The sequence below is a fragment of the Macaca mulatta genome, chromosome 12 (genome assembly GCF_049350105.2).
Source record: "Macaca mulatta isolate MMU2019108-1 chromosome 12, T2T-MMU8v2.0, whole genome shotgun sequence".
NCBI lineage: Eukaryota > Metazoa > Chordata > Mammalia > Primates > Cercopithecidae > Macaca > Macaca mulatta.
The window spans coordinates 101,250,991-101,266,488 of record NC_133417.1 but is presented as its reverse complement, the minus strand read 5'-3'; the positions used below and the strand labels follow the sequence as shown (position 1 = coordinate 101,266,488).

The following is a 15,498-nucleotide window of genomic DNA, read 5'->3' as shown; positions in this document are numbered from 1 at the left end:
AGATATAGATATCTATGTATGTATAGATATAGATATCTATAATTTACAAACAATAGTAAAAGGGACACTGAATGGTTTGTTGATTTCGGTGCCTACAGTGGTAATTGAAGAACAAGTATAGTTCCAACAAGACTATTTTCATTTGCATTAACAAGCAAAGACAACAGTGTAACAAGGGAGACATGTTGGAGTTTCATATTCCTTTGTCAATAGTTTTTGCATACTAGACTTAACATTTCTTCATTTTATGTGTGTTTGTGCTATTTGCAATGTAACAGCACAATTTGAAGTTTCATCTGCATTTTAATTTTCTCCATTAATTTCTTAAGTCTGGACCTTAAGTAGAAAAAAAGGCAGTAAACTTTTCCTATAAAGGACCAGAGAGTAAATATTTTAGGCTTTTGGCCCAAAGACAACATGTAAGCAAATGGCCCTGGCTGTGTTCCAATGAAACTTTTTTTTATAAACACAGACAGGTAGCCATTGGGCCTGTAGGTTGCCCACGTGTAGTCTAGACAGCCCACAGAACAATAAATTAAGCCCTGATACTGCATTTCCTGATTTCTGTAGTGTTAATACACCCACTGTGGTCAACGTCAAACCACCAATGACATCATGAAGCACAGAATTCTAACTTCTCTCTTTGGGCTGCCTTCTTTCATACAAGTTCCTCATCACTGCAGTGTTTCAAGTAGATATTGGATTAATAGTCATTGAGTTGTGGTATAAGACTGTGGAAATTTTTTTTTTTTTTTTTTTTTGAGATGGAATCTCGCTGTCGCCCAGGCTGGAGTGCAGTGGCGCGATCTCAGCTCACTGCAAGCTCCGTCTCCCGGGTTCACGCCATTCTCCTGTCGCGGCTTGCGGGGTAGCTGGGACCACAGGTGCCTGTCACCACGCCCAGCTACTTTTTTGTATTTTTAGTAGAGACGGGGGATTTCACCATGTTAGCCAGGATGGTCTCGATCTCCTGACCTCGTGATTCACCCACCTTGGCCTCCCAAAGTGTTGGGATTACAGGCGTGAGCCGCTGTGCCCGGCCCAAGGCCGTGGTTTTTAAACTTGGTGAGTTTAAAAAATAAAATGCATATTCTTGGTACCCAAACCTTAGAGATTCTGGTTCAGTAGGTCTGGAGTGGGTCCCAGCAGTCTGTTTTTATTTTGCTTTGTTTTGTTTTAGGCCCTTTAAGTGATTCTGATACAATTGTTCTGTGGCCAGTAGTCTGGGAACTCCTAGGATAAAGAGATTTTGCATTAAATGCCCTTACCTTGTTTGTCACAACTATAACTCTCTTGGACTTTTGACAACTAACATGTTTTAACAGTATGAAAATACTAAGCAGCTTACAGGCTTTCTTTTTTTTTTTTTTTAAACTTATTTTGTTTTCATGTTTTTGTCATGTTTCCTTTTTCTTTAGTTGAGCATGATTTTAGAATTTATTTTGCTGGATAGCCTAGTTTGTTTTCAAAGTATTCTTTCTAAAGCGTTTTAATTTTTTTCTTCCTCTTACTGAACTGCATTCGTATTAGCTAAAAAGATGATCCATGCTGTGCATTTGTACATTTCTATAAGACTTAAATTCTGCGGGTTTAGGAAGTATTATTTTCCTGACTTATATATGGGAGCTATTGAAGTAGCTGGATTTGTCTTGCTAGAGGTCTCAAGGTATGAATTAATGGAGATAACTCAGACAATTTTTTCTAAAGGGCATTACTTGCTGGAATGTTTTCTTTTTTCCTAGATTAACAGAAACTGTTACAAAATAAACTTTTATTTGATTTCTGTATTTTAAGATTTATTGTCTAGGGTTCTTTGCTTGAATTGTTTATGATCTACACCTCTTTCAGTGAATTCCCTGTTTGTATTATTGAAAATGTTCAGTATGCAAAAGGAATGAATTTAATAATTTTCCTAACCTTTTTTTTTTTTAATGACTTGAAGGTATCAGTTTATGTTGAAAGAAAGTCATGAAAAACAGATTACGTGTAGTTGTAATACCTAGTAATCCTCATTGGAAAGAAAAGTGTTAAATAGATATATGGTTGTCATAACACTAAAGTAAAACTTGAGAAAGAAAATTTTGTGGGTTTTTTTTCTTTCTTTTTTTGCATTGTGGTTGCTTTAGGAATTATTCTACTGCCCTCTAATGGTTGTGATCAGATTTCTTTCAAAATTGTTCTGACAAACAATTTCTCTTGTAAATTCAAGATTTAGTTATTAGTGCCATGTCTTTTATAGCTCATGTGCCTGTATTTGTCTAATTAATGTCATACATAAATATATTTCATTATATTCAATTGAATAATTTTCCAACATACATGCCAAATAATTACTACTGTGGCTTTTCATGAGCTCTAAAAATTAATTCTATCATTTAAGTTTCTTAGTACTTAATGAAGAAAAATACTGTTCCAAAATCCACAAGTATATTCTTAAAACTCAGGAATTCCTGCTATTGCAAAATAGAGGAATTGATCATTTGTAGTTAGTTTTGTTAATGTTAAAATTCTCTTCCATTTTACTCTAGCTAGATGAAAACAATGTAAATCCTGTAAAATTAAAAATATTATGAAGACAGACTGTATAAAACAGGACTGTTTTCATATCTGTGCATACCTATTATGCAAACTTTTCTTGATTTTGTGTATATTAAATTTTTTTAGTGAATAATGTATACAAGTGCTCAAATCTGCTCCCTTGTGAATGTGAGAGATGTTTGCTGTAGATTCGGTGATGTGCTTTTCCAGACCTGAATTCAGAACGCCTATTCTTGATGAAGGCTTTCTGAAATATGAAAGAAAGATTTTATTTATCAGTAATGTACTTAACTATGTTATCGAAGAGAACAGAATTAGGTGAAATTATGACTGGGCCAGGTAATCTAGGACATTTGGTCATCATAACACTAAGGAAAACCTGCAAAAAAAGGAGAGGGGATTGATTATTATTTGCATTGCAGTTTATAAGAACTGAGTATTTGCATATAATTTTCTTATTCTGCTGCCAAATGGCAATGACATTTACTTCTACAACCTCAAACAAACATGTAACCAAACAAAAACACATTTAAGTTCTAAGGAGTGTTATTTAACAAAACTCCACTCAAGAAATTCAGTTGATCATTCACTCAACCATCAAGTGTTTATTTCTTGCTAGGAAGACGAGAAACAACCAGGAGGGAGTTTGGAACAGGGATTTTTGGAATTGAGAAGGAATAACTAAAAAGAATATTTAAATTATGTCAAAGGAAAACAAAGTGTTGTTTCCTTTAGAGATCATTTAAAGGGGCTTTGTCTACTGTTAACAATTACCAATTCTTCTTAACTGCTCGAGTCCACGTGCAGCAGCTTCCCAGGTGAATTCTGTTCATTATCATGAGACTATGTTATGAAATAGGTATCATGGGTTCTTCTCTAATCTACTTTTGTTTCAGGTAAAATATCAGATTCATTTACTGCATCTTTTTCTATAGGATAAGCAAGCAAACAAACAAACATAGAAAAGGATCCTCACCTAGTTAGAACCACTAAACCCCAGGAGAATAAATATGCCTCTTTTCTCTTAACCCACAGCTTTGTCAATATCAGCTTCCATGAAGACTAAACTCTTGTCAACCTAATTCTATCTGTTTAGTGGTTTTGGGTCTTTGGACTGCTCCCATTCTTACCTCTGCTCGTTCTGTCAGCGTGTTTCAGTATTTTCACCACTGTCGTGGCCTTTGTTTTTCCAACTGTTTCTGCCTCCAGTGAAATCTCTTCCTTCCACCTCCCCCTATAATTCTCCCTCTTCATCCTTTTGAATGATCAGGCCTTGCTCATCTCTGTATCCTCAGGGTTTAGCATGGGGCTTAGCACATGGCTTAGCACATAACTAATGAAGCTTAGCTGGCGCAAGATCTTTAAAGACTAAAAGTGGTGAACAATTTTGCCGCTCTCTTTATCTGTTATAACACAGGTATGATGTAACACAGGTATGATAGATATAATCCCCTATATATTTTTATTTACTTATAGCCTGTATTCATAAAGTGATTTTGACCTTTTCAAATTACTTTACCATCCTTTGTCTAACTGGATTTGAATCTCACGTGCCTATGGAGAAAGCAAGGGAGTTATTATTATCCCATATTACAGTTAAGCAAATTGAGACAGAGATTAAATAGTTTTCTTTGTCTCTCTGAGTGACAGAGCTGAGACTAGAATCTGCACTGTAGTTCTATATGGAGTATACATATCCTTCCCAAACTGTAGATCTATAAATTATATATATATACACACACACATATAAACTATATATACATATCTATACACATGCAGTTTTTGCATAAACATATATATGCACTTATTCAAACATAGTTTTGTGTTTTTTTTTATAGAAACATAGCAGTCTAGAAGTATGTTCCTGTTTGGCTGAAGTGTTTTGTGTAGACCCTAACAGTCATGTACTTACTATTCAGACTTGAAAAGACTGTGGATCTAAAGGTTGTTTACTAGTTACTGAGAGAAATCTTTCTTGCTTTGAATTACTTTGGTAGATGCTCTTTGCAAAGATCGGATGTGTTTGGCACCATATTACATGTTTCATTGAGTGGAGAGGAGGAAGATGAAAGGGCATAATTAATTATAAGACCAGCATTAAGATTTCTGTGCTTAAAGAGCTATTCAGCCCCAGGGAATTACTTCAAACCTGAGGTTGGGATGGGTTTCTTAACTTAATTGCCACTACTTCTTGCCCTAATGAAGTTCTTTTCTAACAAAGTGAGGAGCATTTCTGGTGCTCTAGATAAGAAATCAGAATGTGGCCTATTTACTTATTTTAGTGAGAAGAGGGAGCAGTGAAGGCGACAAAAAGGTATACCTATTTAGAACAACGGTTAATGTAATGATTTATCTGACAGAATTATCCCCCAAATAATTTGTCCCTGAAGAGATTTAATATTTGTTTTACTCTTAGGTAGTTAGACCTGAAAGCTCACTATGATCCCTACACAAACTAGTGTGGTCTCAGGACTCTAACTTGCAATGACTTATGTGAAAATATATCAGCAACACTGAGCCAAATGTAGAAAACAGTTGCCTTGCTGATTGTATTTAAAACTCAAAGCAGTCAGCCAACAGAGGCAAAACTATTACTTAGCTGAAGTTAGGTTTTTTTCTGACATTGCCCAACTTCTGTTATTTCCTTCTCTGCTTTCATGGTATCACTTTCCTGTTCTCTCATGCTCTCTAATAGCCCAGAGCCCCTGCATAGGCCTGCCTACATTGACAGTACTCTCTGCTCTGAACCACACAACTGCTCACAGCCATCAAAACCTCCTCTCATTTAGACTGTCGGTTGAAATATGACTCCAAAGTACTTTATATTCAAGTGTACTGAGGAACTAAGGTTCAAGGATGGTTCATTGTGGTCTTCTTTCTTTTTCCGTTCCTCCTCCCTTCCTTTCGTCTTTCCTTTAATTTGTTTTGATAGGGAACAAGTATTTAATGATGGTGAATCAATCAGAATAGTTTAAGTTGTACTTCAGCAATAACGACCAACAAATCTCCGTGGCTTAAGCTAACAAAGGATTACTTCTCATTCCAAGTCAGGTTATCAGGGTCCCTGTGGTCACTCAGGGACCCAGGGAGCCAGACTGGGGAGTATCCCTGTTCAAACATTGCCAGTTGCTGTGTCAAAGGGAAGAAAGCTCTAGAGGGACTCACATCAGCAATAAATGCTTTGACCTGGACATGACACATCTTGAGGGATCCTAGAAAGACTGGAGTACTGTTGACTGTCTTCATACTCATTCCTCTTTTGATCCCTAATAATGACCACAGTACTGGGCACAGCAAAGACAATAAATGTTTATTAAAATGAAATCATTTCCAGAGACTTTAGAGTCCTTGTGGTTTGCCTTGGGCTGTCTTAGACTAAAATAGATAACAGAACCCATAAAGTTTAGACTAAAATAGATAACAGAACCCATACAATGTAGACTAAAATAGATAACAGAACACATAAAGCTGGAAGACCTCCAGACTCAGTCTAGTGTCCCTGAGACACTAAAGATAAAAGGAATCCAAAGCCCTTTGAATCAATCTGAGAAGAATACAGTTCCAGGATAGATCATTCACGGCCTGGTCAGTTTCATGAATATCATATTCCCTCTGATGATTCAAGGAAACAGCTGCCGTACAGTTATTCCTCTTCTGCTGTTTTGTGCATGGTATTATGCAATAAATATTTATTGACTGACTCATATGTGGACAATCATGACTTATAATCAGTTTGTGGAATCATCTTTAAAGATAGAAATGAAGACTGTAAGGTTTTAGATAAAACAATCGCTTTTCTGTGTGGTGGTGTAGTGGAGTTTTTTTTAACTTGCATTTCATTTATATACATCCAACCAAATATACACAGGGAAAAAGAGAGAAAAAGAAAAAAGAATGAGATGTACAGCCTAGGCACCTCAGCCTGCTATTCCATTCACCAAGCTTATATGCCTCTATGAAGGGTGAGATTCTAAAACCTCAGTCTATTGTGATCTCAGTTGGGTGTGATGGTCAGTGAGAGCAGCTCATTCCATTGCATGTCCTTCTAGTATAGAAATATATGGCAAGCATTTTTCCATGCAACTTGGCCCTAAAGTATATACTACTTGTGTCATCTGACACTCACTCAAAGAGCCAATAACCTAGTCCAATACTGGGGGAGAAACTGGCTATGTCAGGGCTCTCTGTAAGGTGGCATATTCGTCTCCAGTGTCGTGTAATTTTGACTGTGTGTTTCTTTCCTAAAACCAGCTTCAGGATTTAATGGCCCATGTGTAGTGAGACTCCACAACATGCTTGTTCTTTAGTAAATTAGTTCCACCATTGTGGAAGACAGTGTGGCAATTCCTTGAAGATTTAGAACCAGAAATATCATTTGACCCAGCAATCCCATTACTGGGTATTGACCCAAAGGAATATAAATCACTCTATTACAAAGATACCTGCACATATATGTTCGTTGCAGCATCATTCACAATAGCAAAGACATGGAATCAACCCAAATATCCATCAATGATAGACTAGATAAAGAAAATGTAGTATGTATACAACATGCACCATGGAATGCTATGCAGCCATGAAAAGGAATGAGATGATGTCCTTTGCAGGAACGTGGATAGAACTGGAAACCATTATCCTCAGCAAACTAACGCAGGAACAGAAAACCAAACACCGCATGTTCTCACTTATAAGTGGGAGCTGAACAATGAGAACACATGGACACAGGGAGGGGAACATCACACACACTGGGACCTGTTGGGGAGTGGGGTTGGGGGAGGGAGAGCATTAGGAAAAAATAGCTAATGCATGCTGGGCTTGATACCTGGGTGATGGGTTGATAGGTACAGCAAACCACCATGGCACACATTTACCTATTTAACAAACCTGCGCATCTTGTACATGTACCCCAGAACTTCAAATACAAATAAAAATTTAAAAGAAGAGACCTAGACACCAGCTGTGGAGACTGCCTTACCTTCTGTGGTCTTTATGTTTTCTTTTGTTCAAGATATTTTGCTCTGTCTGCTGTTTCCATACATGGGTCTAGAATTCTGTCGAAGCCTATATATGCATTTCATTACTTATTGGAAGAGTAGCCATACCCATGTGTAGTATTTCTGGTGCTTCTGCATGTCACAAATGGGTTAACATGGGTTCTCCATTCTTTTCTTTAGAGTGCCTACCGCATGTTTACAAACAACACGTGTTTGAAGCACATGATCACCAAAGTCCGGCGGGACACCCACCACTTTGAACGCTACCAGCATAACCGGGACCTTGTGGGATTCCTCAACATGTTCGCGAACAAACAGCTAGAGCTGCCGCGGGGATGGGAAATGAAACATGATCACCAGGGCAAGGTAACACGAGGGAGATGCCTCAGGGAGTGCCGAATGCCTGTGGACTGCTTGTGGCTTCGGCACTTGGCTCTACCCTTCAAGTGAGGGCCAAGGCTCTTTGTGAGGTGAAACATTCCACCTTCTGTTCAAGTGAAACCTGGACAGCAGGTTGTTTGTGACCACAAACAGTGACTGTGCCATTCCGAAGTCGTGGAGGGAGCGGAGGGAGGGCTGTGAGGCTGGCAAAGCATTTGCTTCTCCCTGGAAACTCTCCTGCCTGTCATCTCTCTCCATGCTCTGCTGATTAGAGAAAAGGGTTCTCAGGCAGTGCTTCCTTCTCCCTAGTGACTCAGCTTGTGTTGTAGATATTTGAATAAAAAGTTGTGGTATTGTTTGGAGAAGGTGGCTAGGAGGTCACTAACCAAGCAACTGCATGAGGTGTGTCTTTGTGACACTGTCTGGGCTTCGGCCTCAGTCTTACTGGTTCAGAACCGTGATTTTGTTAGCACATTAACCAAAACTCACTGATTGATTAATTTATGACAAGAAATATGTAACTGTGCAACACAGGCCAGAATAGCTACCTCTGTACTTCCTCTGTAGATGGATGAACCGGAAAGCCTGGTTACAATCAGGAAGTCATTCTATGAGTAAGAAATCAGAATGAGAAAGTTAGTGCTTGTTATAAGGTGACCCTCAGCTAAGATTTAATTTTTATTTATGTAACTCTTATGTAGTACCTACTATGAGACCTGAACTGTTTAAGCTCTTTATAGATAGAAGGCCCTCACCACAACTTTGATAAAGCAGTACTATCATTATTGCCATTTACAGATAAGCAGCTCCATGTCCAGAATGGTTCAGTGACTTGCCTGACATCATAGAGACAGGCAGTGGCTGAGCCGCGCTGTAGGCCAGCCAAGCTGGTTCCAGGAACCATGCTCTTAACCATGACATTATGCTCTCCAAGTATTGAGTAACCAACTTCAGTTTCTCTGTCTATAAAAAGTCTGGGAATATGTGACTTGAAGGGTAGGGAAAATTAAAATGGCATGATATTTAATGTATTTAACAACCCTTGGAGTGTTTGTTCAACAAATATTTATTGAGTACCTAAGCAAAACAGATAAGCCAACTACTTTGTGGAACTGCCATTCTCATGAATGCAGCATTCATGTCTCAGAGACAGGCAATAGACAAATAAACAAACATACTATTCTTTGTATACCAAGAGCTGATTAATGCTATGATTAAAAATAAAGCAACAAATGAGGTCTAGTGAAAGACAGGAATGGAGAATATTATTTCATAGAGGGTGGTTGGGGAAGGTGTCACAGATAAGGCCATAGGTGAGCAAATACCTGAAAGAAGTAAGGAGTAAAGTATATCAATATTCAAGGCAAATGGAGCACGTAAAGTACTCAGTAAATGCCATCCCCGCTCCAAAGTTCCCTCTAGCAGAGGGACCTTTACCACAATAGCCTCTTACTTATCCTGAACTCAGCTTCCAGCAGTATTACCTGAGAACCTATGAGCAGCCAAAATGGTTGTCAGAAAATGCATGTATTTTAATGCGTGGGAGGAGCCCTCAAACTCTCATCCTGCATATGTTTTTAATAAACCTCTAATTCCCAGCCAAGAGAAGATTAGAAGTGGCAAGCACGAAGTTTAGGAGAGGTGAAAGAGAATTGGGCTTGTGATTATGTCCCTGGACCACAGGTAAAATGACACTGAATTAGAGTCAAATGGGCATGACAGAGAAGCCTTTCCAGAACACTACGCTGGAAGCAGGGACACCAGGGGAAGATACGGCTTCGCTGGTACTGCATTTGGTTCAACAGCCTGAGAGCCCAGTGTCTGTAAATGTTCCGTTGGATGGAAGGGCATAGATGGTCCAAGTAAGGACTTTGAAAAATACTGGTAGTATTATACCTGGGTATTAAAGAGTAGTAGCACAACAAGAATTCATCTGTTTTCAGCTCTGACAAGATTTTACCTGAAATCGTGAATGAGGGAGCTGTGTTCATTAGAGAATCAGAGGTCCAGGGAAAACCCAAGTTAAGATAATGGATAATGCTGCATCTGTTTCTGCTCTGTGTTGAGATTTAACTTGTTAAGGCAGGGGTTAGTCCCTTCTTGCCAGTCATAACTTGCCAGACACACTTTAGGAGAGAGGTTCTTTTACTAACCCCTGGACCTTGAAAAAAGTTTCAATTACATTTAGGATACTATTGAAGAAGAGTTGTAATGTATTCTTAAGAACGAGTTCTGTCTCGTAGCTTTTATAAAAGTTTTGGTGGTTAAACAGGAGTAAACATTATCTCAACAATGTTCATGACATGACTATCCAAAACATCCTATTCTCTGGGGATGTTTTTACTAATCTGGGTGTTACAACTTGAAGTTGGCATTGTACAGAACCTTGAGTGTAGGCTGGTAGAGAGCTGACCTCACAATCTGCTGCTGGCTTTTACATTAGAATGCTGTTTGGGGTGAAAGACTTGAAGGACCCCTGCCTTGTGGACAAGACAGATTAGTAGACAGACCCAAAAGCTTATCACTTTAGCCTGATCTCTCTCTGTCATGCATTAAGACTTTAATACGATTTTTAGCTAAGCTGGATACCTTAACTAAAGCAAGTTTATCTCTGTGTGATTCTCCTATGTAAGTTTCTTTCCAAGTCACCAGCTTCCGGTAGATTAAAATAACGTAAAGGAACATTCAGGAAGGCTGGCGCTTGGTCTATCTGGCGACTCTGCTTTGGGCAGCATGTTAGGAGTCCTGTCTCCTGTCTTATGAATAGGCAGCTAATAGGTTTTCTTTCAACCCCGGAATTTTAGCCCCTTTTAATTGAATTTAATAATATTTATTTTAAGAGACTGGATCTTGCTGTGTTGCCCAGGCTGGAGTACAGTGGCTATTCACAGACATGATCCCACTACTGATCAGCATGGGAGTTTCAACCTGTGCCATTTCCAACCTGGGCTGGTCCCTCCCACCTTAGGCAACCTGGTGATCTCCAACTCCTAGGAGGTCACCATATTGATGGGGAACTTAGTGTGGACACCTGATTGGCATAGCACACTGTAGTCCAGAACTCCTGGGCTCGAGCACTCCTCCCACTTCAGCCTCCCCAGTAGCTGGAACTATAGGCACGTGCCACCCTGCCTGGCTAACCCCTTTTAAAAATGAGTTGCTGTGCTTCTAGAACATTTGAACGGAGAAAACATTTTTCGTGTAATGCAACATCAAAAGCTATTAACTATTATGAAGTTATTTTCCCACAGTGATAACTGATTTTTAGAGTTGACGTGGAACAGGATGTCCATATCCTCATCTACATGAAAGGAAATGATGCTTAACAGGAATGTTCTCAGGCTGAAATTTGCCTCCATCTTGTCTTCTCTAGTGTAACATCTTCCTTTCATGTTTTCACTTATTTAGTCATTCAGCAACACTTCTGAGGTGTGCACCATTGTGCTAACAATGATAAAAATTTACCACTTAATGTAGCATTCTGGAGTGTGTAGCATTGCCCCTGGGCCAGACACTAGTTCATTTAGTGCTCACAGCAGCCTGGAGATAGGTGCTATTTTTATCGACATTATATGGAAGAGGAAACTGAGGCACAGCGTGATTAAGTGAATTGACCAAGGTCCCACAATTAGTAAGTGGTGGAATTGGATTTGAACCCAGGCAGTCCAGCTCCAGAGTCTGTGCTCTTCTCCTGCCTCTCACCAGTAAGGAGGGTGAAGGGATAGCTTCAGCAATTATAATGAAGATAGTAAGGGTTTGGCAGGATGCTGTGGGAGCCTCCTGATAATTTGTAAGGTAGGTATTATTATCATTCATAATTTACTGAAATTTAGAGGTAGAAGCAGGGATCTATATAGAACAGTAACTAAAAAGTTTCATCAGTTTGGCATTTCGTGAAAATGATACAGATTTGTTAATTGACGAATCCTTACTCTTATAGGAAATATATGATGATGTAAAAGGGATATACTGTAGAATTCATGTCAGCGTCCTATTCCTCCTCTTAAGGAACTGCTGGTCTCCCTTAACCATGGCGGTCTGGTATTTTCACAGCAGGGTTTCTTTTTGGTGTTACAGTTCTTTGCTGTCCACGTCGTTCTTGATTGCTGCAGGGTCGTCTGGCCTGGGCTGTTTGCTCCTGCCTTACACCTGTATAATGACGTGGAATGTTCTCTGTTTCTCTACGATGAGTGCTCTGATACTGTGGTGTCTCAGTGGATTTATTCTCTTGCTGTACCAGTGGACATCTACTCTGGTGGTTGTATTCTCCATCAGCCATGATCATGAAAGTAAGGTTTTAGAAACATTCTTGAAAGCCAAATAACTTAGAACTGGAACTGAAATCAGATCCACACTTTGGCACAAAATCATGCCCTTCCTGTGTAAAGCCACTAACCATTCCTTTCCTAAACATTGCTCTTTTACCCTAAATGCCTCTTCTTTGAATTATAAAAGAATGTGCGCCTTAGCACTGATTTGTGCTATGCAAGGGTCCACTGTCGAATGACTTATTTCTGGCATGAGATACCTGGAAAGTTTTCATAGTAACAGCAGTATTTGAGGTGAGCTTTAAATGAGGGGTTGAAGTTTGGTTAAAAGAGATTTTGGAGGAGAGAAAAAATAGGAATGGGGTGGGGAAAACACCCAAAGTAAAGGCACAGAGACAGGAAAGCACCAGGTGGGTATTTCTGGTTCCTGTGAAGAAATAATGAGTGAATTTCAGGAGAAACATAACAATTCAATGAAATCAGTGGATACTACACTGCAGAGAGTTAAACTGAGAGAATGCTACAAAATGACTTGGATAATGAGTAAACAAAACTGTGAAAGTTGTTATTTCTCAAGTTTACATAATGGGCTTATTTGATTTAATTTTGGGGGGGAAAAAGTCTTTTTCTTCTTCTTTTTTTTTTTTTGAGATGGAGTCTTGCTCTGTCACCCAGGCTGGAGTGCAGTGGCGCGGGCTCACTGCAAGCTCCACCTCCCAGGTTCACGCCTTTCTCCTGCCTCAGCCTCCCAACTAGCTGGGACTACAGGCGCCCGCCACCATGCCCGGCTAATTTTTTGTATTTTTTTGTAGAGATGGGGTTTCACTGTGTTAGTCAGGATGATCTCGATCTCCTGACTTTGTGATCCGCCCGCCTTGGCCTCCCAAAGTGCTGGGATTACAGGCGTGAGCCACCGCGCCCGGCCAAAAAGTCTCTGTTTTTTAAAAAATTCCCTTTAAGATGTTAAATATGGACTATTTCCCCCTGCCTCTTTGCTTTAGACTCTCAAACAATATTAACTCAGGGTTTTTTCCCCGCATTATTCTCTTTGGGCCTAAGTCGAGATGCAAAGAAACTTTGAACTTTATAAGTGACATATCATACATGTCATGGGATTTTAAAAAATAAAAATGTATAATGGGAACCATCTTCTTATTTAAAGTGAAATATCTTTCCCATAGTTTCTTGTGTTTTTCCCTTCAGAAATCATGTGTTACAATATCTCCCAGCTAAATTGGCTTCCATTTCTATGTCCAAGCTTTGTAACTCTAGAGGTTTTGACTTGGGGTGTCAGATTGGGAGTTTAAGTATCAGAATGGTCCAAATACTCAACTTTGAGAACCACAGCAAATAGCAGCTATGGTCACGAGGACAGATTTTAGAACAGAACAAATATTTGTATGGTAGAAATTACCACAGGCTGAGCCGATTGGAGAATTCTCATTTTACCAGACCCTAATAGCCTGTGTGGCTACAGTTGTTTCAGTAATGACCTAGACCCTGGTTTCAATCTTGCATGAAACCGATGGCAAGTATTTACTGGGTCAAGTCCTATTTAGCTCATTGAGTAAAGTGCAACTTAATATTTGGAGGCCACAACTTACTATAATTTCAAAAGTCTCTTAGCAAGATAAGTGCTACATTTTGAAAAATACGTTGTCTACTTGACCACCACATTTGTTACTTTTGTGATACATTTTTAATTGCTTGGAAACAACAAATACCTCTTGTGGTGGGCACCTGGTTTAATTACCTTAAGTTATGCAGCAATCTAGCTGTTGATGGAATTAAACTATAAATTGATAGATAGCACTTGGTTTTTAAGGACTTCTTGTCTATTTTAAAAGGTAAAAATATGTTAGAAAAAAATAATGCATAAGTATACATAGAAGGCAAATGGCAAAAATAAACTGTCTAGGGGTTATGTACCTTTTTGAATGAGAGAATAGAGCAGAGATCAGTTTTATGAATAAATTTCTGAGTAAAATGGTAGACTCATGGAATCTTGAAGAAATTGCCTAAGTACAGAGATGGCTTTTGCCTTTTCTTTTTTAACAGTTGTCTTTATGACCTGCATGGGTTACATACATACATACATACATACATACATATATATATATATGATTTCAACATTTCATGGTAATGCCCTTCTACTCCACCTGAAATGTGATAATTTGGATAACTATATTCCCAGTGTTCCACAGCTGTAAGCTGGGAAATGTTGAACAATCTGCTCTCTGGGGCAGGTGGGGAGGAGGGCTGATTTGTAGCACTTGCCAATTTTCATGGTGTAAATTCTCCCAACATGGTCAGTTACATGCTGTCAGCATCACATCAACCTGCTCACAGAATTCCTTAAAATTACAGTTAGCTTTCACGAGCTGGTACAAGCTATCTCCAACATACCACTGGCTCCCCTCTTACGTTAGGTTGAATACCTAAATACTGTCACTCCCAACACATAAAATACCATTCCCTTAGCTAACATTTTACATCAAAGTGTGGTACTTATATTATATTTGTCCACAGCTACTAATCGTCTGTTTTCAGGACTCTGGCCCAAGTACCACAAATCTCTGTTTCCTCTCCTAGCACCTTTAGAGCTACAGTCATAGCAGTTAAATGTAATACTTTTCTATAACCGTTTTTGTGACTTATACAGATGTCATGAAATAATTGGGACTACTGATTCCTTCAAAAGAACCAAGTTAGCATGACGATTTTTTACTGAGGATAAGCTGTATCATTCAGCTCTTTTCATCTCCACTATTTGTGACAGAGTTTGTCTAAGATATAATGTAGAGAAAATAATAGCTTGTTTATTCCTTATAACTGGGAGAATCTTGGGGGAAGGAGCCAGAAGCTGAGAAGAGAGTTATAAGTTGGAAGGAAGAGAATGGGTAAGTAAATACAATCTTTAGAAAATGAAAGTAGATTACAATGAGCCCTTATTTGAGCACTTCTAAGACTTTGTAGGCTAAGAAACCAGAATTTAGAATAGATACAATACATAGTGCTTCTGGCTTATCAATTATTGTCCTTTCACTGTTTCCATCACTGTTTATAGAAAGAAAAATGGAAGATCAGATGTTCTGTCTTTCTGTAGCATAGTTGCAAGCACTTTTTGTTTTATTTTGTTTACATAGCCTTTTAATATGTATTCCTTAGTGGCAAAATAGTAACTGGAAACAATTTCAAACTTCTTTAACTTAGATTTGTTGAGCCTGAGATTGGTATTTCTTCATAAATAGTGATGGTTTTTTCTTTTCTTAAAATAATAGGAGTTTGTTGTTTTTTTAAAAAAAGAAAGAATGAAA

The 15,498-nt window shown here is 38.7% G+C and overlaps 1 protein-coding gene across 3 annotated transcripts in view; it reads left to right on the top strand.

Annotated features, from left to right (window-relative positions):
* HECW2 (HECT, C2 and WW domain containing E3 ubiquitin protein ligase 2) overlaps window positions 1-15,498 on the top strand; it is a 386,375-nt gene that overhangs the window by 286,020 nt on the left and 84,857 nt on the right. For all 3 annotated transcript variants that reach the window (XM_015131908.3, XM_015131909.3, XM_077957331.1), the window contains one exon: window positions 7,713-7,898. In XM_015131908.3, coding sequence (XP_014987394.1) covers window positions 7,713-7,898 — 186 coding nt within the window. The remainder of the gene's footprint in view (window positions 1-7,712; window positions 7,899-15,498) is intronic.